The following is a 23,035-nucleotide window of genomic DNA, read 5'->3' as shown; positions in this document are numbered from 1 at the left end:
TTCTCTGACTATGAAGCTTGCTAATGATTTGTTACATCTCTCCATTTGATGGGCTAGGTTGGGGTTTCCTCATAAAATCTGGTTAGCTGACGCATCAAATCCACTCAAACTCTGCAACTCAAGCTGAGGCTTGGCACCAGGCTTTTCTATCTGTTTCTGGACACTTTTTACAGTCTCATATGGACTATGCCCAGATGTTATCTATTTGACTGAAATTTACTGTACCCGTATATTTAAAGTATATTACTCAATGTAGGCTGTACTTAAAACATTACAACACTGGCAAGTGTTCATGACAGTCAGAGCATACTGTGTCATGCCATACATTTTAAAGAAGAAAGACTGGTCCTGTAATATTTTGAAAGGCATTAACACTGACACATACATTTCAAGCATTTAGTACGTGGCATACACCTCATTTATCATGCAGCATATACAGTTTCTATATTTTTTCCATCTGGGTGGACTATTTGAAGGCAGAAAAGGTCCCTTCCGAACTTAACATGGATGTGTTACATCAAGTTTAAAGAAATGTTTTGAAATGCAGGCTCTGGGTTGAATAGAACAGCAGCGATTGTCTTCTTACAAGAAAACAATATCTCCTCAGAAATACTCTGGTGCATGTAAGGTCTGAAGGTTTCCACATGTCCATCTTCATATCAGTGTAATTCCATTGAGCACAAAGGTGTTGCTTCCAGTTTGTGCCAGTGTAAGCGAAAGCAGAATTGCACCCAGAACGCATGCGTTTTGAGACAGAATTTGCTGCTGCCTCAGCAGCCAAGTGCTCTCACATTAAGCTGAACTGGATAGAAGACTGAAGTTAGAGCATGGCTTGGGAGGGAGAAAAGGCTGGAAGGAGAAGCTGTATTCCACCCTGCTTGCTTGTACTATCTTTTTCCACTGCTAGCACACACAAGGGATAATCAACACTTCATTTGGGCAAAGGGGAAGTTTCCCAAGTCTTCCAGTGATGTCTCAGGGTCATCCACAGGTGAGAGCCTTCCCTGTTCTATGTAGAGAGTAACAACTTAAGGTGACCCTGGGCACATGCTCTCGCTGCTTGGGCCCTTACTATCCTACTTCACAAATAGTGGAGATGAAACCTGCCATGCCTTTTGTGATACTGAATCAGCTCCAAAGTGGCACCTCCCCAGTGCCAAAGTAGCCTGTTCTTTCACACACTTTCATTTGTCATTGTCAGGATCACTTTTCTCGACTTCCTTTCTTCACTCAGAGGAATTGAAAGGGAAGTGCAGAGGTACCCTTAAATCAGAAGCCAGACATCACCCAGTAGCTGCTCCTGGGCATCTGACAATGCATGGATTTGTTGTCTTTGGAAATTGCTTCTTTCTGTTATCCTGCCACCTAGGAGGATTGCTTGGGATTCTGGAAGGCTCTTAATGCTTCCACCTTTGGATCCAATTACCTGGGCTAGATTCTGCCTTCTCTGAGGAGCCCCAAATACTATGATTCATAATTTAGCTGTAGTGACCAATTTTGCATAGTGTATCACTGCTTTTGCTGGCAGTGAAGAACATTTCAAGCCTGAAGAAGCTTGCTAGTTTCACACAGACCCCTTGTTCTTTAATAGCCTCTCCCCACCTAGTGTCAGATGCAACACAACATAGTTTCTCTCTTAGCTATTTTATTCTGTACTTTGGTCATATTGAGATCTATGTCTGTGTCCCATAAGACAACCAGTGTATGTGATCACTTGGGTGATTGGAAGAAGTGTTTGACTCGCTGCCACCCAGCCCAGACATCACATTCAGCTTTGCTGATGTTTTCTTTCCTTTTTTTTTTTTTTTAACGGTCCTTAGGATGAGGCTTTTTCTCATTCTCTGAGAAAAGAACAGTAAAGAAACTGCCCACAGCCTTGCTCAATATGCCCCATTATAATATGCCTTTTACAGCAAGGAGCAAAACCGAACGGGTCTCTGTTATAACTGGCAACCCATAGCCAGCATTGCTAGTGAACTGATCAGCATGGGGCATGCTCTGTTATGATTGGCACCCAGTGGATATAAAGCTGCACACATCAGGTGTAAAGGAAGAAAGTATGAGGGCTTTCTGTGTTGGATGGGAAGGGTTCAGCCTAACTCTCGCAGATAGACTGAGTTGTATTTCCTAAATCAGTCTAAAGCTCAGGAGGGCAGGGCGGTGCTGCTGAATGCCTTCCTGGAGCCCAGTGGGGACCTGTGCTGGGAGTTTTGCCTTTCATATCTACCTTTGGTGGTGTTTCCCAGATTCTGGCTTGGTTACACCACTCCAGTGTTGGTTTTGGTGAGCTGCTGCTGCATGTCTGTGGCACTCTGTGCAGCCCAAAGGGCAATGGGGGACCCCAGAAGGATCAGACCAGTAGCTACTTACTCTATTACAACAGTTTTCAAATGTGCAAGGGTTTAAAATGGTTCTGGAAAGTTGTTTTTCCTGCTTAATCTCTGGGTTTGCCTCTGAGGTTTTCTTTCTGCTCTTTAATGGTACAGTGTCATGTTTGTTGGTCCTGCTCTCTAATTAGCTCTGTGTGATCCTGCCGTGCCAGTGGGGGCTGTGCAAGCGAGCTGAAGCCATCATCAGAAAATGCAGAGTAGGGTGGTTGCTCTGTAACTTGCCCCTTGTAAGGGGCTACCTCTCTCTGAGGTGGCTTTGCTTTTGCAGGGCTAAATAATTAAACAGCTCTTCAGGCAGGCAATTTCTTCCAGGCAAGTTTCTGGGATGGGGAATTACTTTCACATGCGGGGCTGCTCTATGGGGCCAGCCTCTGCAAGCAGTGGGGGTGCCTCCCAGCAGAAAGCACTGATTTTCCTTGCTTGGTCTCACTTGAGAGAAAAGTAAAATAACCACAGAAAAAAACAAAAACAAAACCAAAAACCACCAAAACAAATCAGGGAACACAATTGGGAAGGAGGGAGGGTTCCCACTTCTCTGGTACAAAGCATTCATAATCATAGTTTTATTTTTCTTACAGATAAGCATACCATAGTTAAGTATGCTGCGTAGGGTAGGAGGTGCCCACACTGCCTAAGTCGTGTATATTGTGGTGTTAGACAGTATTTTACAAAATGCAGTTTGCAGTGTGACACAATTGCAAAAAAAAAAAAAGTGCTTTTTAAAAAGCATGTACGTATGTTCCTGCTGAACATCCCTTCCAAGCAAGGACTAAACACCAAGAGCAAAGTAACAGCAGTATGCAGATTGTCTGAAGATATTTAATTTTCAGTTATCACCAGATAAAATTCAGGCTAACAATACAAGGCAACCCTTTCTCCAGATGAGTTTGTTTGTCCTATAGTCACTGCAGACTGAGTGACTCCATCCTCTGTAGAATACCATGGCATGGTATGTGGTAGGAGGATACAGAGGCAGTTTGTACCCAGCACTGTTGCTGTGGCACTCCAGCAGGGTCAGTCCTGCTGTATACAACAGGTTTGAGAGGTACCAGTGATAGGAAATGGTGTTGGCCAGAGCAGTCAGCTTGCTGAGAGTCAGGTGGGGAAACGGGCTGTGCCTTATCTCACCCAGGAGGCTTTCTCATCACCTATGCCCTGGGCACTCCTCACAGAGCCATGGGGGGACTCATCTCCTTTCTCTTTCTCTCTTTCTATGTGTTTCTTGCTCTGCTTCCAGGGGGAGAGAGGCATGCCAGGGCTGCCAGGAAGACATGGCACTAAGGTACCTCGTAAACAGTGGAGTGATGCTTGTCTGCCTGTTCTCACCTATACCAATTGACTGTCCCTGATGCACAAGCATCATCTGGATTTGTGTGTGTGTCTGTTAGTCAATTACTATCCTCAGCTGAAATCTTTCTGCTTCAAAATTGCAAAATAGGGGGGCTAATTTACAAAGGAGATGTTGGGGGAACTGTTTTACAAAGCAAATGGCATGCCCAGTCTGATGATGTCTTGCAACATCAGGCTCTTAATGCTTTATGCTACTGAGAGCAGCCAATTGCTGATGTTTCTAGGGGATTGGTGTTTTGTAAATTGAGGGTCCCAAGCAACTGCTACAGCCTTCAGCAGCTTGTGTTAGCCCACTGCCATTGGTAGGGTTATACAAGTGCGAACCTGGACTAATGCAGCAATGAATCAGGGTCAGTGTGTGAGCAAGCCTGCATGTGTGTGCACTGCAGTTTCAAGATAAATACTAGAGAATAACATCATCCACATTCACTGCCATTTAAAGGCCAAAGAGTGAGAAACAGGCATCCCAAATGCACTGTGAAATCTTAACCTAAGCCAAATGCTGCACGTAATTCCTTTCATGACACTAGCCTGTATTCACTAAAAACCTACTGACCCCTGAGAGAATCTGGAATGCTTTTTTCCCCCTGTTTATTGCATAGAATCCCTGATTTCCATCTTCTGTCCTTGTGTTTTTTAGCTTTGTCCCTGATTTCTGTTTCAGAAAGCTGAGAGGTATGATCCTGCTGCTCTCTGGCTCCCCACTCCTCCTTGTTTGAACTTTTTTAAGCTCTTTTCACTATGAACTTGGCTTCCAGTCCTCCCCTCTGCCTCATGTGCTACATCCCAAGCGCTCTCATTTCCCAACTTCTAACACTATTTCACCTCCTCTCCTCTTCTTAGACTTTTGTTATCCCTCATATTTGCTTTTATAACTGGACCTTTCACCAGGATCTAACTAATACTAACACAGGGCATACAGAGATTTCAGAGCAAAGGGCTGATAGGGAAGACCTGTTTTTTGCATCAATGCTGTCGAGGGAAATGTGACTGTCCCTGTGGGAGCAGCTGCCTCCTAAGGGTTCTCAGATTGCTGGACTCTGGTTTCGTGGTGGTGGCTTGCTCTGCACTGCAGAATGACACCTCAATTGCAGTGATTGGAAGTCTTTTTTTTTCCCCTAAGGTGGCTGGCTTCAGAGCTTTGCTGAAAATATTTTACTGCAGGGTTTGTTTAAAACAGAATGAGGGGAAATAGCAAGAGCAATGCTCTGGGGTACAAGCTAGCCTTTCTCAGGGGGCTTGAACAGATGTGTCTGGGATCAAGTGCTGAACTAGTTGTCTGGGCCTCTGTCTTTGCATTCTTCAATTATTTGACACTGTTCTGCTAGTTGGCCTTTGCTTCACTTGCAGGACTAAAATGGGGGGGGGGGTGTGTGGTGGCGGTGGTGGAAATCTGGTTGTCGGTTGTCTTAGCTGGGTTGTGCTCATGATGTCTGCATTTGGAAGAGCACTTTTGAAAGCAGAGCCAATATCATAGGTGAACGACTTACACAGGGAAGGAGGATGCGTGCTGTGTGGCGTTACAGCGTTACTGCTGAGTTTTGGAAAGGAAAAGATGTGGGTTTCTCCTTTATACTTCCACTTGGCTGATACTGTTTTGTTTTTAAAAGCTTGTGTCCGATTAATTTCAAACAAGGTGTTCCTGTCTTTTCTCTCTCTGCCAGGGTGCTCCTGGGGTGGCCACCGCAGGGATGAAGGTGAGTTTTACACTCCTCTGCAATGGCTTAAGTAGGGCACGCTTAAAAGCAAGGGTTGGAATTAAGGGATCGTAAGGCACAGGAAAATGATCGGACAGCTCCCACTAAAGGGGAGTATCAGAACTGCTGTTGTGTTTGGCAGAGATACTAGACCGGTCTCCAGCGGCACCTCTGATACCCCGTAACTCTCTAAGCAGAGAGACTGGTGAACTCGTGGTAGGTATTCCGCAGCAGTGTCAGGATGGCAACAGAGCAAAGGGCCAGGTGCAGACTGGGGCTAGAAGTTGTCTGGGGATCCAAGATGTGCAACAAGACAACGACCTGGTGTCCAGATTTCTTCCAGCTGCTGGGGAAAAAAAAGACAGAAACAAAGAAGTTATTTCCAGGGCTGGTGGGGAGGGTTTTCCTCCTTCATGCCACATTGATCCCATATCAACACAGTCTCCCCCTAACCCCAGCTGCAACCACAGCCTTGCTCTGCTCCTGTGCGCACAGAGCTAAGAGTTGGCAAATTCCTTAATGCTGGAGATGGGTCTTGTCTTACTATGCTCTCTTGTACCTGGTAAACCTTCTCTCAAAATACTGCAAGATGGTTACTTCGTTTTATAAAAGCCACTTGTCTGAGCCTTGCTGGTTTCTTACAGCAGTTTCTTACAGCTGGCTAATGAAGATAAACTAAGCTCCAGGCATAAATACTAGTATGCATTTAGAGTATCCTCATGCTTTTATTTAAAACCCAAGGCCTCCATAGATGAATGTTCTTTCCTCCAGTCTGATTGTTCTAGCAGGATTTTTACCCTCTCCTCCATTTTTTTTCACTTTATTTTCCTGTTTCTTCCTCACCAGGGTGAGCCCGGGACTCCAGGAGAAAAGGTACTCAGAGAAGGTTTTGCTTTGAGCCTGCACTTCTGGTTGGTTTGTGGTTTTTTTTTTTACCCTCCCAGAGCAGCTGAGGTAGCTGAGCAATGGCTCTGTACTTCCCAGTGCCCAAATCCAGGTCATAATGATACCTGCCAGTGTAGGGAAAATGGCAGCAGCATACAGTGATGTCAAGTGAGAGGGGGGCAATACTGCAAACAGATTACCTTCCTCCTGCCCCTGTCTGTCTTTATGGGAATACTCTCCAGCTGATTTCTTCTTTTCCCCGCTACTCCACAAAATATGCACAGCACACTTTGTTTAGTAAGTATGTTCCTCCTTCCTTTGTCCCCTTCTGCCTCCCAGTACTTCTGTGTCCACCAGGAGTCTTCCCAAACAGGGGGGCTGTTTATCTGTCAATGTACCATATGAACTGCCCTGCACAGCCCCCCTGTCTCCGTTTAGCGTGACCTGGTTTGAGTTCCTGTGGTGGGCATGGTACAAAAATACCCCATCACTCTCCATCACTAAGCAGCCAGCTTGGCTTCTGAACAGCTGGTACCTCTTGTTTGAGGCTCACTGGGTTATGTTACAGCATGCGACAGCCATATAACAGACACATTTTCTGTCTCTTTTCTTCCCCACAAAGGGAGATCCTGGAGTTCCAGGGAGGATGGGCCCCCCAGGTTTGCCAGGGAAGAAGGGGCAGCGGGTAGGACATTGTGTGTTTGGGCTTGATGTCCTGGCAGTGCTGTGCTGTGTTCCCTGTGAGCAGGAGCTGGCGGGAGCCTGCTTTGTGTGGCATTGTTGTGCTTGAAGGGGATTATGTGTCCTTTTCTGGATCTTGCCCCCTTGGTGAAGTGTGTTTGCGTGTTCCTGCTTGCAGGAGGTAGGGGTGCTGGTGGCAGGCAGGGCAGCATGAGATGCCTGGGATGTAGTCTTGCTCTGGGAATGATTAAGGACAGTGCTGCATCTTTTAACTCCAGAAATAACAGCCTGAACAGGGATTCAGTAATCTGGCCTCCCTCTTCAAGAAATCAGCTTCTTTACACTATTTTCAGTAGCCAGTATGGACATGTGTATGGAAAACTAGTCCTTGAATGAAAAGTAGGATATCAAAAGCAGAGTAAGGCAGGATCAGGGACCCACAGAGGCCCAAGACAGGATTAGAGACTATATCCTTACAAAAACACCAAAGGCAAACCCTTTTCTTTGGGTATGAGGTCCTGCAAATGTTTTCCTTCTTTCCAAGGAGAAAAGCATTAATTTATGGTAGCAGTGTGCATGCTGTGGTAGGGGAGGAAAGCTGAGTAGGGGTCTTACAGGTGGCTGGAGGCCAAATTACCTTAAAGAAATGGGTCACTGCACTCTAGAATTGCCTGAAAAAATAAGATTGCTGGTAGTTAATTATTTTCCATGCAGCCACCAGTGCATATCTATTTGTGGATCATTGATGCAAGTCCCCTGCATGTCAGATGTGTGCCCTTGAGTTCTGATGAGACTGGTGTGCAGCACCTGCCTCTGCAGACAATGGGAAGAACTCTTTGCTAACCTGCTGATCCATTGTGCTGCTGTTGTAGAGACAGCTAAGCACCTGCTGAGGGAAAGAGGTTTGAATTGTTCTATGTAATCTGTACAAGTTTTTAAGCCTTAGAGGTGTGAGGATTGCAGGTAAGAGCACACCTGTTTCCAATGATCCATTTGCTGTTCGTGGTAGCAGAAACCTCTGATAGCACTCTGTCCTGGCAAAATGCAGACTCCCAAACAGGACACTGTAGCTGAAAACCATGGGTTTAGCAGCTTGATGTAATGGGCTGGATAGAATTTAACTTCAGCCCAATTAAGCTCAAATGTTCAAAAGATGACCCAGATGTTATGGCAAACTACGCAAAGTCACTTCACCAAGTGAATGCTAGATGGCCTCCATTGCTCCTGCCCAACGGCATCCTCCATACTCCATAGTGCCTCATGCAGCTCAGCCTGCAGGCCTTGCTCTCCAGGCATTGTTTTACACTGTCATCTCCTGTCTTTGCCATTTTTGCCACTCCAGTTTTCACTGCTTTTCACAACTGGTATGTGTCACTGAGTTTGGCTGCTTTTTCTTAAGAGTATGATGAGACTGGGATTTGGAGTTAGGGAACAGGAGCGGGAAATGCCCCTTGGAAGAGGTGTGGAAATGTTGATTGTGAGATCTTAGCCAAACCAAAGCAGTGTAATTCACAGGGGTATAAGGAGGGGTGAAAACGGATGGACTCAAGCAGTGAACAGTTCCTGTTTAAAGAGCTGAACTCAGGGCATGGAAAAAGTCCTACCCTCCAACTAGAATTCACCCTGGGCAACAATATGTCTGGTTATATGGAATGGGGAGAGCCTGTGCTGAAGGACTGACAGGGAAAAGGATTTAGCAGACCAGAGTGATAAGGAAGATGCACAGTGACGGATCCTAGACCCCTTTTCCACTTACTTTCCTTTGGAGAAAAATGGCAATGATGTGCAGAGATAGTCAAAAAGGCAGGAGAAAACATTCCCCATGCTAAGCAGGTATTGCTGCAGGATGCCTTATCTATGCCTAAAATAAAATCCCCTGGGGAAGAGAAAGAGGGTTTGAAAGCAGAAGCAGCTCAGCCTTTGGCTGCTCCTCCAGGATGGAGAGCCTGCAGTCAGACCCAACAACGTCTGTTTTGCCAACAGGGTGAGAAAGGACGAGCCGGTGACCCTGGGCTGCCGGGACTCCCTGGCACCAAGGTTTGTATCTTCTCTGATTATTTATTTCAGGAGGGATGGGGGTTGAGGGACTTCAGAGGGAGATGTGCCAAAAACCCCATTATCAGGTGGTTTTATCAGCTCAATTTCAACAGGAGAAGAAAAAAGTTGTGTTCAGACTGGAGGCTGGGGGATGAGGTCTACCCATAGGCAGCTTTATATGGCCCTAGGGAATAAGGACCGATATACAGCACTGCAGCCAAAGGGATGATGATAGCTGTGGCTGCTGGCAGGGCTCTTAGGTGGAGGCCCCAGGCAGAACAGTATTGCCCTGGTTCCTGGAGAGCTGGTGGCTCTGGGCCAAGTGATGTTTCTGGTCTGATGGACCTTGTCTTGGGCCCTGTCTGTCTAAGCCAACAGTTTGGCAAGTGAAATTATGGAGATGGAGAGACAGAAGTGACACATGGCTTGGTCTTCCTTGGAAACAGGGAGAGAAAGGAAATGCTGAGAATGCCTTGGTGGGAGGTAAAGGAGAACCTGGCCCTCCAGGTCTGCCTGGGCCTCCTGGACCAAAGGTGAGTGGTTTTTTTTTCTTCCAGTGAGTTATGTGTTGTGAGGGACTGTGCTGAACACAAGGCGTATAGGAAGGGGCAAAGGTTGCATTAATCTGTGATTACCTCTGATTACCTTCTGAAGGGATATCAGGTTCTGCAGTGTTTTGGTTCTGTTGTTCTAAATGCTGAAGGTGAGAGAATTTGTGAACTCTGTTTCTGTGCGGAAAATACTCTCCTTGTACTCAAATAACTCCCCTCTAGGCTCTGCGAGAAACCAGTTGCTCAGAATCAATGACAGGCTCTAGTCCCTGTGTCACTTGAGGCAGGATGGACACAGGGAGGCAGGACAGAGGCCCTCCAAATCTCCTCTCCCCTTCCTCTTCTATCTCCTCAAGGAGCAGCAGCAGTTAAATCCTGCTCCTTGGGAAAGGATGCCCAGAACTTCCAGTCTCAGATGTACTTGGAACAGCTCTCCTGTCCACTGATTTGGTTCTGAATTGGGTGTTTTCCTTTACGCTGGATACTCCTTCTGTACTGGGTAGAAGAGAATGGCACCTAGTGTGAAGTCATGGCAGGAGATTTGGATTACCGAGGAGAAAGGGACACACAGCAGGGAGACTTAGCTGAGTCAGTTCTTCCTCCTGGAAATGCAAAGCCAGCAGTGGAATCACACCCCGTCTACACAATACAATTCCATCCTTTTCCTTTTCTCTTTCTCTCAGGGAGAAGCTGGTGACATTGGCCGGCCCGGTACTGCAGGGTCACAGGGGCAAAAGGTACAGAGTGCTTCTGCACAAAACAGCTCCAGGTTCAGGATCTACAGATTTGTTCCTATGTGTACAAAACTTAGCTGAAAAGGGACATTTAAAAATTTATCTGTCTAGTCCCAGAGTGCTTCAGAGAACTGGCAGAGAACAACCATTCCTGGAGTTCAAGCAAGTGAAGGGATAGGCTTTGCTAACAGCATGTTTTTCTTGTTACAGGGGGAACCTGGTTCACCAGGAGATCAGGGACCCATGGGCCCAAGGGTAGGTGTCCCTGCAAGAATACTCTTCAAGAGTTTTGGCCCTTCAAAGGGGTCTAAGGACAGTGAAGCCACACTGACAGTCTAGACTGAGCTTCTGCCTCCTTCACAGGTGTTCCCAGTGTCACTAAATGTTCTTGTAGCTGGGCATTGTCTAAGTTTGAGACAGGACATTTCTCCACTACATGCCCTCATCAGAAGACACCCCCACCTTAGCAGATAAAAGTCTTCTGAGCCACTTCAAGGTGACTGCTCTGCTGATTTGTAGGAGGGTATGGATTTGGACATCCCAGTATGAACTCAGGCCCTTGGCATACCAGGAAAGGGCAGCAGGAGGGTGTTTGGTGCATGCCCACGTCTGACAATCCAGTTCCTGGATTCTGGCCTCTACCAGATTTGGTGATCATGGCATGGTGGTGATCTAGGCTTATGTAGCCACACTTCCGTAGTATTTCCTCTATGAAATGTGATTTTAAGAGCTTTGTTTAATGAATTAAAAACTGAAGGCTCATGAAACAGGCCTTTGTAAGAACCCCTTTTTCAGAGTGAACCAGCTCTGAGTACCCCATGGGAAGGGCAATCCCCAGGCCTTGACTAAAGAGCTGGTATTTTGCAGGGCCCCAAAGGAGAGCCTGGGAAGGATGAAATGATGGACTATGATGGTAACATCAGTGAAGCTCTCCAGGTGAGCAACTGCCCTTCTGTGCCATTAGGTGTCTGCTGGGTGTTTACTGTTTCCCAGGGGATGCAGACAACTAGGAACAATGTGGATTTGCTTCCTTGGCAGTAGCAGCAAAGGGAAGTACTTGGCTGTTCCATAGTCCTCTTTATCCCACAGCTCACTACATATAGTGTTCTGGTAAATACTTGTTCACCTTACTTGGCTGATACATTAACACTGGTGGATGTAGAGGTCATGTGAATCCCCTCAAGAGTGGGCCCATGACATGAGGTAGATGGTGAATAAAAGGACTGCAAAGGTTCCTCAGAAATGTGCACTGATGATGTGCGGTGAGCGAGCCTGTGCCCAGCTCTGGATTAGCCTGACTTCTACTTGGAAAAAGGTGAACTCATAGTATAGCAGCTCCATGGGGCTCAGAGCTTGTGGTTTTGCTTTTGTTCACTCTGTGGGCTCCTTGCTCATTTGGGCCAGGGTTACGTTAGTGGAGAACAAACTGCATCTGTGAAAAAGCTTAGCTTTCCAATGGCTGTTTTCCATTCTGATTTTCTTTTTCTTCCCTTAGGAAATACGAACTCTGGCCTTGATGGTGAGTTCTGAGCTTTGCTGTGTGGTTTTAAACAAGTAGCCATATGTCCATCCGAAGCAGATGGCCTGACAATTTAGGTGCAGCTAAAACATTTGGCTCTTGCTTTTGGGAGCTAAAGTTGGGGCAGGTGACAGCTGAAGGAAGAGCTCATCTTGCCTTCTGGTCTTGGCACTTGAGTTCTAATCAGGCCCTTAATTTGTCTGCTTTAAGAGGCAATGCATGCTGCTCAGAACAGGGAGTGCCCAGAAGGAGCAGGGAAAAGCAAAGTGGGGCTGACTTAAACAGATTAAAAAGAGGCTTTGGGTACCTTGAAAGAAAGCTTATACGAGCAATCTGTAGTGGACACTTTCTGTGGTGGGATGGGAGGACATGTCTTCAGTTGATAAGAATAATTTGTGATCGTTTTCATTTTTTTCAATGGACATGTAAAGAAATACATACATATCAACAACTCACTTTGGACTGGCCTGCTGCTCACTCAGGACTCTCCATTACTTGGCTTCCCAAGCAAATACTGTTTTAGGAGTCCCTTGGAAAATTCCCCTGAAGTTTCCCCTTAAACTCAGAAGAGCTGTTTGGTTTCAAAACATGAAAATGAAAGCCCTGTTGATAATCTGAAAATGAGTTTTTCTTTATCTAGGGACCCCCAGGACTTCCAGGTGTGGCTGGGCCTCCAGGGCCTCCAGGACAGAAGGTATTTGCTCAGTTCAGTACTCTTAGAGCTAAGGGAAACACGGGACTGGTCCAGGCACAATCCCCCCTCCCAGCCCCCCCCAGTATTCCTGTTTCCCCTGTCCAGCACTATCAGGCTGTCCTGCTGGCCTCTCCACTCCCCCTCATGCACAGCATCCTGAAGATCTCTTTTTCCCATAATAGTAATGATGTGAAAGATGTGGAAGATGAAGGATCGTTTCTACTTGCCCTTCCATTTAGGAAGAAACTATGGTAACTGATCTCTGTGCAGGGGTTGTGTTGGCTGGGGACTATGTTATAGCACTGGTGCTGTGAACTGTCAAGAAAAAACAAGGCTGGTAGAATTTGTAGGCAGTCACACAATGTGTTGTTTCAACAGGGGTTTCTGTGTTGTTTTTTCTCCCTATGAATATTAGTTACCAGAGTTCCTGCAGACCATTTCTGTAATGGCCACCCTTCATCATCATAGTGCTGTGCAGGAGTCAGAATAGCTGCTTTCAAACTGCAAAAGTAACTATTCTGTGTTTCAGGGTGAAATCGGCTTGCCAGGTCCCCCAGGCCATGACGGAGAAAAGGTAAGGCATGATGCCTCTGTGGACTGCTTTTCTTCAGTGGTCTTACCTGGAGTTAGTATGTTCTATGTCTGTCACTGATATCGCACAGTTGTTTTTCCCACAGACAGGGGAACAAATTATTTTGATTGACAAAAATGAGCATTTATTTATCAAAGTCCTAACTTATAAGGAGTGGCTGTGATAGCATGGCAAGTCTACTTTGTGCTGCCCATGGCTCCTCAAAGGACATTACTGTGAGTGAGAGGATGAGCAGTGAAAGAGGAATCACTCTGCAGGAGTAACCTTTATCTGTAAATGTTTCACTTTGTGTTGTGTGGATTTCTTTTAGGGACCACGGGGCAAGCCTGGAGAAATGGGCCCCCCTGGCCCTCATGGACTGCCAGGAAAGGATGGACCCCCTGGAATAAAGGGAGAGCCAGGCCATACTGGGGTCATGGGAGAAAAGGGCGATAAAGGAGAGCCAGGACAAGCTGGCTCACCAGTGAGTAAATTGAAGCTTCTTGAAGTATTGTTGGCTATCCAAGGTTATGGGGCAGGCCCTGGAGCTTCTCAGATACCTCAGAGCCCCTCTGAGGCGGGTGCTAGAGGCACCTTATTGTTACTGTATGAAGTATGCCAATACAGAAGGGAGGTCATAGCTCCCTGGCAGATGTGTTGTGCATCTTACTGGAGTGGCTGTCCCCAGCTGCCTACCCTGCTCTTTGGGCACAGTTGTCACTTCCCTAGCTTGCCGCCTGGTGTATTACCTAAACTGAAATGTGACTATAAGCAAGAAGGCCTGACTGTCAGCAAGACAGCTGAGGTGCCAGTACACACAGCCTCCTAGAAAGGCAACTGCATGGATTAACTCCTTACCTCCCTGCCACTAACTGGGGGAGAGTGCCCAGTCTTACAGCTTCAGTCTGTCCCAGTTTCTGTGTCTTCAACACTAGTCATGAGGGTTTTATGCAACGAGTTTCTGCATCTCTAAAAGATAACTAAGGTAAAACTCTTGCTGTCACAACAGCTGGCTATTGGAGACTCACTTCAAGCATGGACTCCAGCAAACTGCATAACTGTGAGCAGAACATGGAGGCAGGAAAGCAGTACCTCATCCCCACTGTGGGAACTGGCACTTCCACAGTGACAGGAGGGTGTTCAATCATTTGGACATCCAATTTCAATACTAGTGAAGTCCTGCACTTCCCTGGGGTTTTGGCATGTTCTTGGGATGACCAGAGCCAGCCTTGGCTCTTGAAGTGATGTCTCTTACGTCTCTCTGACTTAGTCTTGCAAAAAATCCACATATCTTTCTTGATCTGTAGGGTCTTGATGGCTCCACTGGGGAGAAAGGCGAGCGGGGTTATCAAGGGATGCCAGGACCATCAGGATTGCCAGGTCCCACTGGACTTCCAGGATTGACAGTAAGAGTGAAAAAGACAGGCTACTCTTTCCTGCTTGACAAGCAGAAAACAACATAGAGCAACACAGAAGGGTTCATTTCCCAAAGTGCTGAGTATCTCAGGAGCCTCAGACTACTACCCCTTGGTTAGGTGCTTAGGTGTCATTGAATGTCTGCAGTCTCCAGCAGCAGGCAGAGGGCTAGGTGGGCATCTGCCCCCATTGCTGTTCAGAGGTGTTGGCTCTGACAGCTACCAGAACCTCTGTGGCTAAGTCAGCTGAGACACCTAGTTTGCTGGCAGCATGACACTGTTGCTGACCTGCTTGCCATGCTGTCCCTTCCTTGGAGGTGGTAGTCCAGCAGAGAAGCGTCAAGGCACTGCTGCTGAAAGGCAAGCAAAGTCCTGTAGCACTCTCCTTGCATGGCCACAAGGTACCATTCCTAGAGCCCTCCCTTTTTGTAGGGTGTCTGCTCTGGAAGCAGAGGTGCAGGAGAGTTGCAGGGAGGCTGTTTATGAAATGCGTGGTATGTTCCTATTCCTCCTTTGCTAGCACATGGGTGGTTCACAGATGGCTTCCGATGGAGTGAGACTCCAGAGGGCAGCTAGTGGTGACAGGATCTGTTGTTGTGTGCAGGGAGAGAAGGGTGAGCCTGGGCAGCGTGGAGACAAAGGAAATCCAGGAGAATCGGTAGGTCATCTTTCTCATTCTTCCTTCTGCAATCTCAGCAGTAGGGGAGGGCGGATTTGGCAGCAGTGCTACTGAAAACCAGCACATCCCACCCTCTTATGGCACACCCTTCGCTGAGGACAGCAAGCTTCATCTTGTGGGTCTGAATTGCCAGCTACAACTAGCTCCTGATGCCCTAATTTTCCCTTACACAAGAACAGTCTTGCTCATGACAAGCAATCAATAATGAATGCCTAGGGAAGAACAGAGGATCATGGAAAGCATAACAAACACTTTCCTCAGCATTTGCAGTTAAGGGATTTCCTGAACAACACTTACGTGTGTCTGCATATATATGTATTTTGGGTTCTTGAACTTGTCTGTCCTCCTCTCAAAGCTCACCCCTAGCTTTTGGAGCGTCCTGCAGCAAGGAATCCCACAGGATATCAATACACTCTTCCACATGTGTGGAACCAGCCACCTTCTTTCCTCTGTTTTGAAACAGCTGCTATCTGTTGACCTTGTGCTTCCTTGCAGGAACACTGGTAGAGTAGTGGAAGTGGACCTTTATCTGGAAAAAAAATCACTGCTTTCCCTCCTCCTAAATATCTGCAACTGCTGCCTAACCCTCCCCAGCGTCCTGCTGCTGCTTCTCAGCCATTCTGTCCTGGGTTGCTGCCACTTCCTAATGCAGTACTTAGAGAGAGTCCAGGTTTTCAAGCGTGGTAGAGCTCTCCTTCACAGGCCACCCTGTGCCCAGCTACCCCTTTGAGCAGTTCCCTTTCACCTCTGAGGGCAGCAGATTATGACAGTGACTTCTCTTGCATTGCTTTCTAGATATCTGGACCCCCTGGACCCCAAGGCCCGCCAGGACCTCCAGTAAGTTCTGAGTGATTCACCTGAGGTGCAAGGCACTGGGGGAATGAGGATAAAGCAGGAACTCTCTGGGGAGGATTCTGAGTGGAGAAAACAGCCAGGAACACTGCAGCCTTGAAACAGGAACGTGCTTAGTATCACTTCCAAAACCACCCCCCCGGGGTAGGTCAGAGTTATGATGAGCTGGGTAGGTTAAGAGAGAAGGTTATGTTAATCTGAGATGAAAGGGAAGACAGTAGCAAGACGGGATGGATGGGATTAAAGGGATCAACTATAGAAATGGTTTTAAGAGCAAGCCTGGCCCAATGTCAAGTTGTTCTTGGCGAGAGCTTCCTCATTACCAGAGAACAGTACATGAAGTGCCCTTTACACAAATCAAGAGGCCTTCAGGCTAACCATTTGTGCCCTCACTGTGACAGAAAGCAAAAGCTCTATGTTGCAGACTGAACTGTGATACCTGGATTTTATTGGACATTACTCATATCTTGTCTCTCATCCCAAATACAGGGTCTTCAGGGTCTCCCAGGACCGAAGGTAAGGCTGCAAAACATTATATTCTGAAACTTTACTAGAATTGTCCCAGCTGCAAGAATTCCCTTCAGTAATCACTTCCCAGCTTTCAAATGTTACTTTTCTTCCACCTTGGTAAGAGGACAAGTCCTTTTGGATACTTTCTTGAAGGAAATGGATTAGCAGCTCTCACTTTAGGACCCAGAAAACTGGTCATTTGTAGTTTTCACCCAGAGAACTGGGAAGTCACTGGCTCTTGGAAATCTTCCCATGAGAACATAGTTGAAATTGTTGCTGAAGAGTGAAGGACTGTACAGCGGGATGAACAGCCTGTCATATAATCCTAAGTAATTGAGCTCTAGCTTAAAATTAGCCAAGTTCTACACCCTGTAAATTCTGCTGTTAAACCACCCAAGAACTCCACTGTTCTCATTGATGAGAAGCTTTTTCATCTCCATCTAGGTATGTTCACACTGAGCCTGCACCATTGGTTTGCCTGCTGTAAAATGGTACCTAGATGAAAAAATATTTGGGTGGAAATGCTCAAGGAGAGCTGCGGTTTTCCCCTGACACTCTTGAAAAAGATTAGAAAATGTGGAAATTGTCTTAGTTCCTCTTGTTATGCTTCGTATTTGGCTACCAGCGCTATCTGGGTGCTAAGGGGGTGGTATATTTAGCCTGATGCATCTTTTCTCCAAGTGTTGGTTACAGATAGAGTTATCTGTCCTGCTTATCTGTAACTCACTAGCTACTGCTATCAAGTGTCTGGGAAGCTTCCGTAGGATGCAGTCGTCTTTGGGGTATGGGCCAAAGAAATACAGGTGAAAGTCTGGCACAGCACGAGCTGGATTATAGGCAGAGGAAGTACTGCACCAGTTTCTCCTTGAACAGAGGATCCATGTAGGCTTGATTAACAGGTGCAAGGAGAGTCCTGTGTGTGGAAGTTTTTGTCTCATCTCTGTGATCTGTAATAAGTCTTTTTGTAGTGAGTCTTTCAGTAGTGGGGAGGAGGAGCATTTTATACCCTTTGCAGACATGTCAGAAACACGCAACTCTTCCAGGTATGTGATCAAGCCAAACAATGCTCCAGGGCAGTGACGCATGGCTGAATGGAAACATGGAGTCCTGGTAGAGTGAGCCAGCAATGTGGTATCTTAGAGCTGTAGAAGAGTACAACAAGCAGGCTTACTGTTTCTGTGCAAACTTGGTTCTTCTAACACTGCTGTTTTGAAAGACAACCAAGAGAATGTTTTAAAATGTTTTATGAACAGGAATGGGGGGAAAAAGCTTTGGGTTGCATTTTGAATTTATGAAAAAAGGAGTATTTTGTTTAATACTTTATTATATGTATTATATAGATGGTAATATATAAAACAAAACCTGCTTTGTAATTTATTATGCAGAATTTTACAAACACAGTTGGAAAAGGAATGATGAAATTATTTTTCCCCAAATGTTGAAACTGATGTCTTTGCATTTACAAAAGTCTTTCCAAAAATTATTTCAGTATGATTTTTCTTCAAAGCTTATAGACCCCTGTCATTCATTTCCAATGAACCCACATCTTAAAATGTAAACCCACCCTATCAGATAACTTCTGGTTACTTATTTTTATCTGACACTCCCTGCAGCAGCAGAGAGAGCAACACAGAAGTGGGCTCAGTTGCCTTTTGAGCATCTTTACCCACTGGGCTTGAATCTCCTTCTACTGACATGGACCTAAAACACATGCTTACACAGAGGTCATTTGACTGATACTGGCTTTCTTCAGATTGGGCAGAGAATCAGGCTAAAGCATTGCCCTGCTGCCTCTTGTATTCTGTCTGTTGCTTCAGCACTCCCTGAAGGGAAGAATGTTTGTTATATAAGTGGTGTTACGGTGGGTTTATTTTCTGCTCCATCCTTCCTTTAGGGGGAAGCAGGGATTGATGGAATGAAAGGAGAGAAGGGTGCCCAGGGTGAAAAAGGAGACAGAGGGCCACTGGGATTACCCGTAAGTATCCAGGAAGCAAGCAGCACTTTATAAGCCAAACTCATATCAGCTGAAAAAAGATCCCTCAATAGGAGATGCACACAGCGATTTGATATGTAAAGTCAAAGAAAAAGTTGAGCTATAAATAACTGTGCCTTTGCTTTTTAAATTTAAAGCCTCCATTTCTTCACAGAACCTTCATCTTTTAATCTGTTAAATAGATCAGTGATCACTTTAATTCTTCCTGCTTCTGGCAGGAACTGGAAAAACCAGCAGTAGATTTGCTGTGGGTTCTTTGCACTTCAAGCCAATGGGGCAAGACCAGAAAGAGAAGTCAAAAAGACATGGAAAATTAAACACCTTTCCTGCCATTTGCCACCTGGGCTTAGCTTTGTACAGAAGCTTGGAGGCTCTGAATGCATCCAGCTTCTTCACTAGCCAGTACTTTCCCATTACTTCTGCAATGAAATTGATGTTTTCTTCGACAGAGTAGAAGGAAGCTGTGTTCCCTGCTCTATGTGAACTCAGTCACATGAGACTAGTGTTGGTGCGCTGATTAGCTTAGCAAGGAACAGCAACTTTAGATACAAACTGGAAGACTTTCTGAAGCTCTTAGCTCACATCTGCTAAAAACCTCTTCACCCACTGTCTGAGCTAACAGCTGATAATGAATTAGTGGTAACTCAGTCCCACCCAGTTGCTCTGCCAGCACCCAAGTTCTCTCCTCGTAAAAAACACTGGTGGCAGAGCACACCATCTCCCTTTCCTGAATGTGCTGCCTGGAAATAAGCACCACAAAGTGCATCTTGTGTACTGTGCGACTTTGTCAGCCTGTGTTCAATCACCCAGATCCCTTTTCCCTGACATTGGCTGAAATGTGCATATCTTTGTTTGTAAAATGTTTTCCTCTTTCAGTTGTGCTATTTAGCAGTTACCTTCTAGGGCCTGGATGCATCTCATCTACCTCTAGGCACTCAGCTGAGGTTATCACAAGTATATTGTGTGGCTCCATGCAGAGCCAGTGGGGAGAAAGGGGTGCTTTTGGAAGGCTCGAATGCAAAGGATTGTGCCTCTGTGAAAGAGTGAGAAGTAAAAACATATTTCCCATTTTTCCCTGAGAAATGCAAATGGAGACTTTCTGTGTAAACAGTTATTCCCTCAAGCCTGTGTGGTATCAGGATATAGGAAGGAGCTCCTTTTGACATGCTGAACAGAAGATGCCCCGGAAATTATCCTGACAAGTTTATCAGTGTGGCAGGGAATGTACTACCTGGTTCTCTTACAGCAGTGAGCCCCATGAGAAACCAGGATCCCTTGGCTTTTTACATAACTTTTCCTGAGCTGTGGAGGGGCCAAGACTGGCTCAGAAGTGTCCTCTTAGAAATACATTCTTAAGGGGATCTGAAGTTAGTAGGTTACAGGTTGCAAGCTCCAGGTCAACATTATATGTATTCAGTGTTTTTATGTTTTTGTTGGTTTGCTTGTTAAGTACCATCACCTGTCCTTGAGATCTTAATTTTTGTTTATTGCAAGCATATGTTTGTCTCAAGTCACTGCTTCACTCACCTCTCCCCTCTCATTTCCCCTTCACCCTCCTCCCCTCTCCTCCTGCCTTGTTTTTGTTAACCCTCCCCCATCTGTTCAGGGTGCTTCAGGTTTAGACGGCAGGCCTGGACCACCGGTGAGTTCCATTTCTCCATTACCCTATGTTCCTCCTCCCCAGTATCATGATTTGTCTCGTCTCTTCCACCAGAGTCTCGTTTACACCAGGAATAACCTTCTTTTCTCCAAAGCAGGCTTGGGAGGTGGGGCTAAACTTAGACTGAGAACTGATGTCATATACTTGTCTTTTTTGATGCTATGAGTCTGCCTTGATTCTGGGATCAGTCTACTTGTTCCACTTTATCTCAATAACAAGATGAATGAAACATCTGCATGGTTCCATGATGCTCTGTTCTCCTGTCCTCTTTATTGTTGGGGGTTTCTATTCTGTCTTTCTCCACGGTAATCTTGCTTGCCACCTTTTCACACAGTAGCTCTTCAGTTTTGTCTGAGGCATAATAATACTGTTGTGTTTTGTCCTGTCAGCAAAAAGCTTTGTGCATTGTTTTCACACATAGCACTTCAGGCTGCATTGCCCTGGGTTGCATGTATGCTTACAGGTATCTACCCATAACGTGGTAAGCATCTCGCCACGAGGAGAATTTGCATCCAAAAGACCTTCTGCAAGCAGGACTAGCCCTTCACCTCTTGGCAGCAGAATGCCGTGCAACTTCAGCAACTCTGCCCATACTTTCTTCAGTCCCGCATACCTGGGAGTGCATGGTGGAGTGTGTTCTGATCTAGTACAGACATCTGTGGGGTAGTGACACCTAACAGTGGAGCAGGAAGATGCAGGATTTCCACCACTTGTTACTAACTGACTCTGAAATGTGAAGGAAATAAACTCCTTGTGCCTAAGCTTCTCAGTCTGTCAAACTCATTCTGAGACAAGTAATGCCAACCTGGTTCTGCAAACCATTCTGATATTCTTGGATAACACCTGTTAAAAGGAGCCAAATATTTTTAATCCCTCTTGGGAAGTCACGCATCACCTATGTACAATCCATTTTGCTATTTAAAAAGAAAAAGCAATTTCTCCTCCTCAGCGTAACTGGAAACAATTCAGCTGCTCTAACTTCTGAATCCGAATGGCAGTTTATACACCAACTTGTTTTGGGAAATTGCACATTTTTTTGCAGGCGAGATCTTGATGTATTTCGTGGCACTAAATGATCTTAAAATGATGGGTATGTGCAGGCAATTAAGATTTCAATGATGTGCATGAACCTAAGGAGGGTCTGATTTTTTTCTCTTCCTTCACTACGTTGAAGTTGTGTGGTTGCATGAGCTACTTCTATTCTGCAGATCTTAACTTTTCTGAAAAGCTCTCCTGATCCATGAGTCATCTTGCTCTCATTGGAGGGGTTACTTTGGTGACTAAGGATTCCAAGCTTACATTAAAACATGCAAGACCTTTCTCTTTTAAAGCTGTAAGACTTCCCCAGAAGCTTCCTCCTTTGCTCTTCCTAGAAGGCAGGTAATTGACCCCAGAAATATCCCTTTACCAAGGGTCTCTGAAGGAATTGTAGACCAATACTGAAATGTTTAACAAAGTTCTTGCCAGTTTAAAAATATGTGATGTAGGGTAAGGAAGGCAAACACCTATACTATGTAGCTAGGTGGGTGCACTGCACACTGCAAGTTTAAAAGCTATACTTTATCTAGATTGCAGAATGTAGTCTGGGAGAGTTGTAAGAGACCCTCCAATGGGGAGTATTTCACAACAAGTTTAAGGAGTCTGTAGAGAGTTGAAAGTGCCTGAATCTTTTTCTTATCCAGGACTATTGCCTAACTGCTATATCGCCCATATTAAAGATAAGCTTTGACTGGGCTAATTTCCCAAAGCCAAAGCAATTCTCAGCAGCACTAGGAAGTAAGTTTGGTATGCTTGTGGGAGGTGGCCCCTGTGTCAAAGGGTTAGCAAAAAGACTAGCTTTTCCCATTAGCACAATTGAGAGCCTGGTGGAGCGACATAAATGGCAAAAAGGGAACAGAGGGACTGGGACTGAACGATACTCCTCATACAATGCATCTGCATATATATGCACCTGCATTCAGCTCTGCAGCATGGTGTCTTTCAACTTGCATAACTGACTGGCTGCCTGCCACCAAGTAACTAAATTCTTTCGCTTTTGTTCAACTCAACTGTCTCTAGGGGGGGAAAGAAGGTAAGGAAATAAAGAAAAAGAAAATTGCTTATTATGTGTCTAAATGTCCTTTATTCTGCTACAGCTTTCAACCTTGTCTGATACAAACTAGAGAGAAAAAAATCCCTCCTGTAGAACTGGTAGAAATGCCTGCTGTAACAGTTGTCAAGAGATAGCTTCAAAATTAAAAATAAAGCTCTGTAAAATGGTGCTGGTGTGATCTTAACATAGCAGTTCTCATGTTCTTCAAATTGGCTGTTACAACTGTTTCAAACCCATCACCACCAATACTGAAAGCTGTAGTGGTGCTAGATGTCTTCTGTCACCAGACTGCTTCCCAGCTGTGCTTTTTCCTAAAAGAGCAGCAGTGTCTTCTGGCTTTAACGAGGCCCTGAAATAAAAATGTCCTGATGTGTTTTCCTTCCTACAACTACAGGGTACTCCAGGACCAATTGGGGTTTCAGGACCAGCAGGACCAAAAGGAGAAAGGGTGAGTTTGCATCAGAAGTGTGTCCTCAACATAAAAAGGACATGGAACTGTTGGAACAGGTCCAGAGGAGGGCCACGAGGATGATCAGGGGACTGGAGCACCTCGCATATGAAGACAGGCTGAGAAAGTTGGAGCTGTTCAGCCTGGAGAAGAGAAGGCTGCGCAGAGACCTCATAGCAGCCTTCCAGTATCTGAAGGGGGCCTATAAGGATGCTGGGGAGGGACTCTTCATTAGGGACTGTAGTGATAGGACAAGGGGTAACTGGTTAAAACTTAA

General features: G+C 45.7%; 1 protein-coding gene across 2 annotated transcripts in view; it reads left to right on the top strand.

Moving 5' to 3' along the window:
• The window catches only part of COL13A1 (collagen type XIII alpha 1 chain), a 129,425-nt gene that overhangs the window by 93,612 nt on the left and 12,778 nt on the right, over positions 1-23,035 (top strand). For both annotated transcript variants that reach the window (XM_061447692.1, XM_061447699.1), the window contains 20 exons: positions 3,628-3,672; positions 5,405-5,437; positions 6,284-6,310; positions 6,945-7,007; positions 8,987-9,040; positions 9,487-9,573; positions 10,275-10,328; positions 10,536-10,580; positions 11,193-11,261; positions 11,821-11,844; positions 12,485-12,538; positions 13,068-13,112; positions 13,441-13,593; positions 14,417-14,515; positions 15,129-15,182; positions 15,999-16,040; positions 16,545-16,571; positions 18,460-18,540; positions 20,165-20,200; positions 22,705-22,758. In XM_061447692.1, coding sequence (XP_061303676.1) covers positions 3,628-3,672; positions 5,405-5,437; positions 6,284-6,310; positions 6,945-7,007; positions 8,987-9,040; positions 9,487-9,573; positions 10,275-10,328; positions 10,536-10,580; positions 11,193-11,261; positions 11,821-11,844; positions 12,485-12,538; positions 13,068-13,112; positions 13,441-13,593; positions 14,417-14,515; positions 15,129-15,182; positions 15,999-16,040; positions 16,545-16,571; positions 18,460-18,540; positions 20,165-20,200; positions 22,705-22,758 — 1,146 coding nt within the window. The remainder of the gene's footprint in view (positions 1-3,627; positions 3,673-5,404; positions 5,438-6,283; positions 6,311-6,944; positions 7,008-8,986; positions 9,041-9,486; positions 9,574-10,274; positions 10,329-10,535; positions 10,581-11,192; positions 11,262-11,820; positions 11,845-12,484; positions 12,539-13,067; positions 13,113-13,440; positions 13,594-14,416; positions 14,516-15,128; positions 15,183-15,998; positions 16,041-16,544; positions 16,572-18,459; positions 18,541-20,164; positions 20,201-22,704; positions 22,759-23,035) is intronic.

Source organism: Pezoporus flaviventris, unplaced genomic scaffold, assembly GCF_033815535.1.
Source record: "Pezoporus flaviventris isolate CSIRO_AGI_PZ_B2104156 unplaced genomic scaffold, CSIRO_AGI_Pfla_v1 ptg000001l, whole genome shotgun sequence".
In the NCBI taxonomy this organism is placed as follows: Eukaryota; Metazoa; Chordata; class Aves; order Psittaciformes; family Psittacidae; genus Pezoporus; species Pezoporus flaviventris.
The sequence above is the reverse complement of the archived record's forward strand: the minus strand, read 5'-3'. Positions and strand labels throughout refer to the sequence as shown.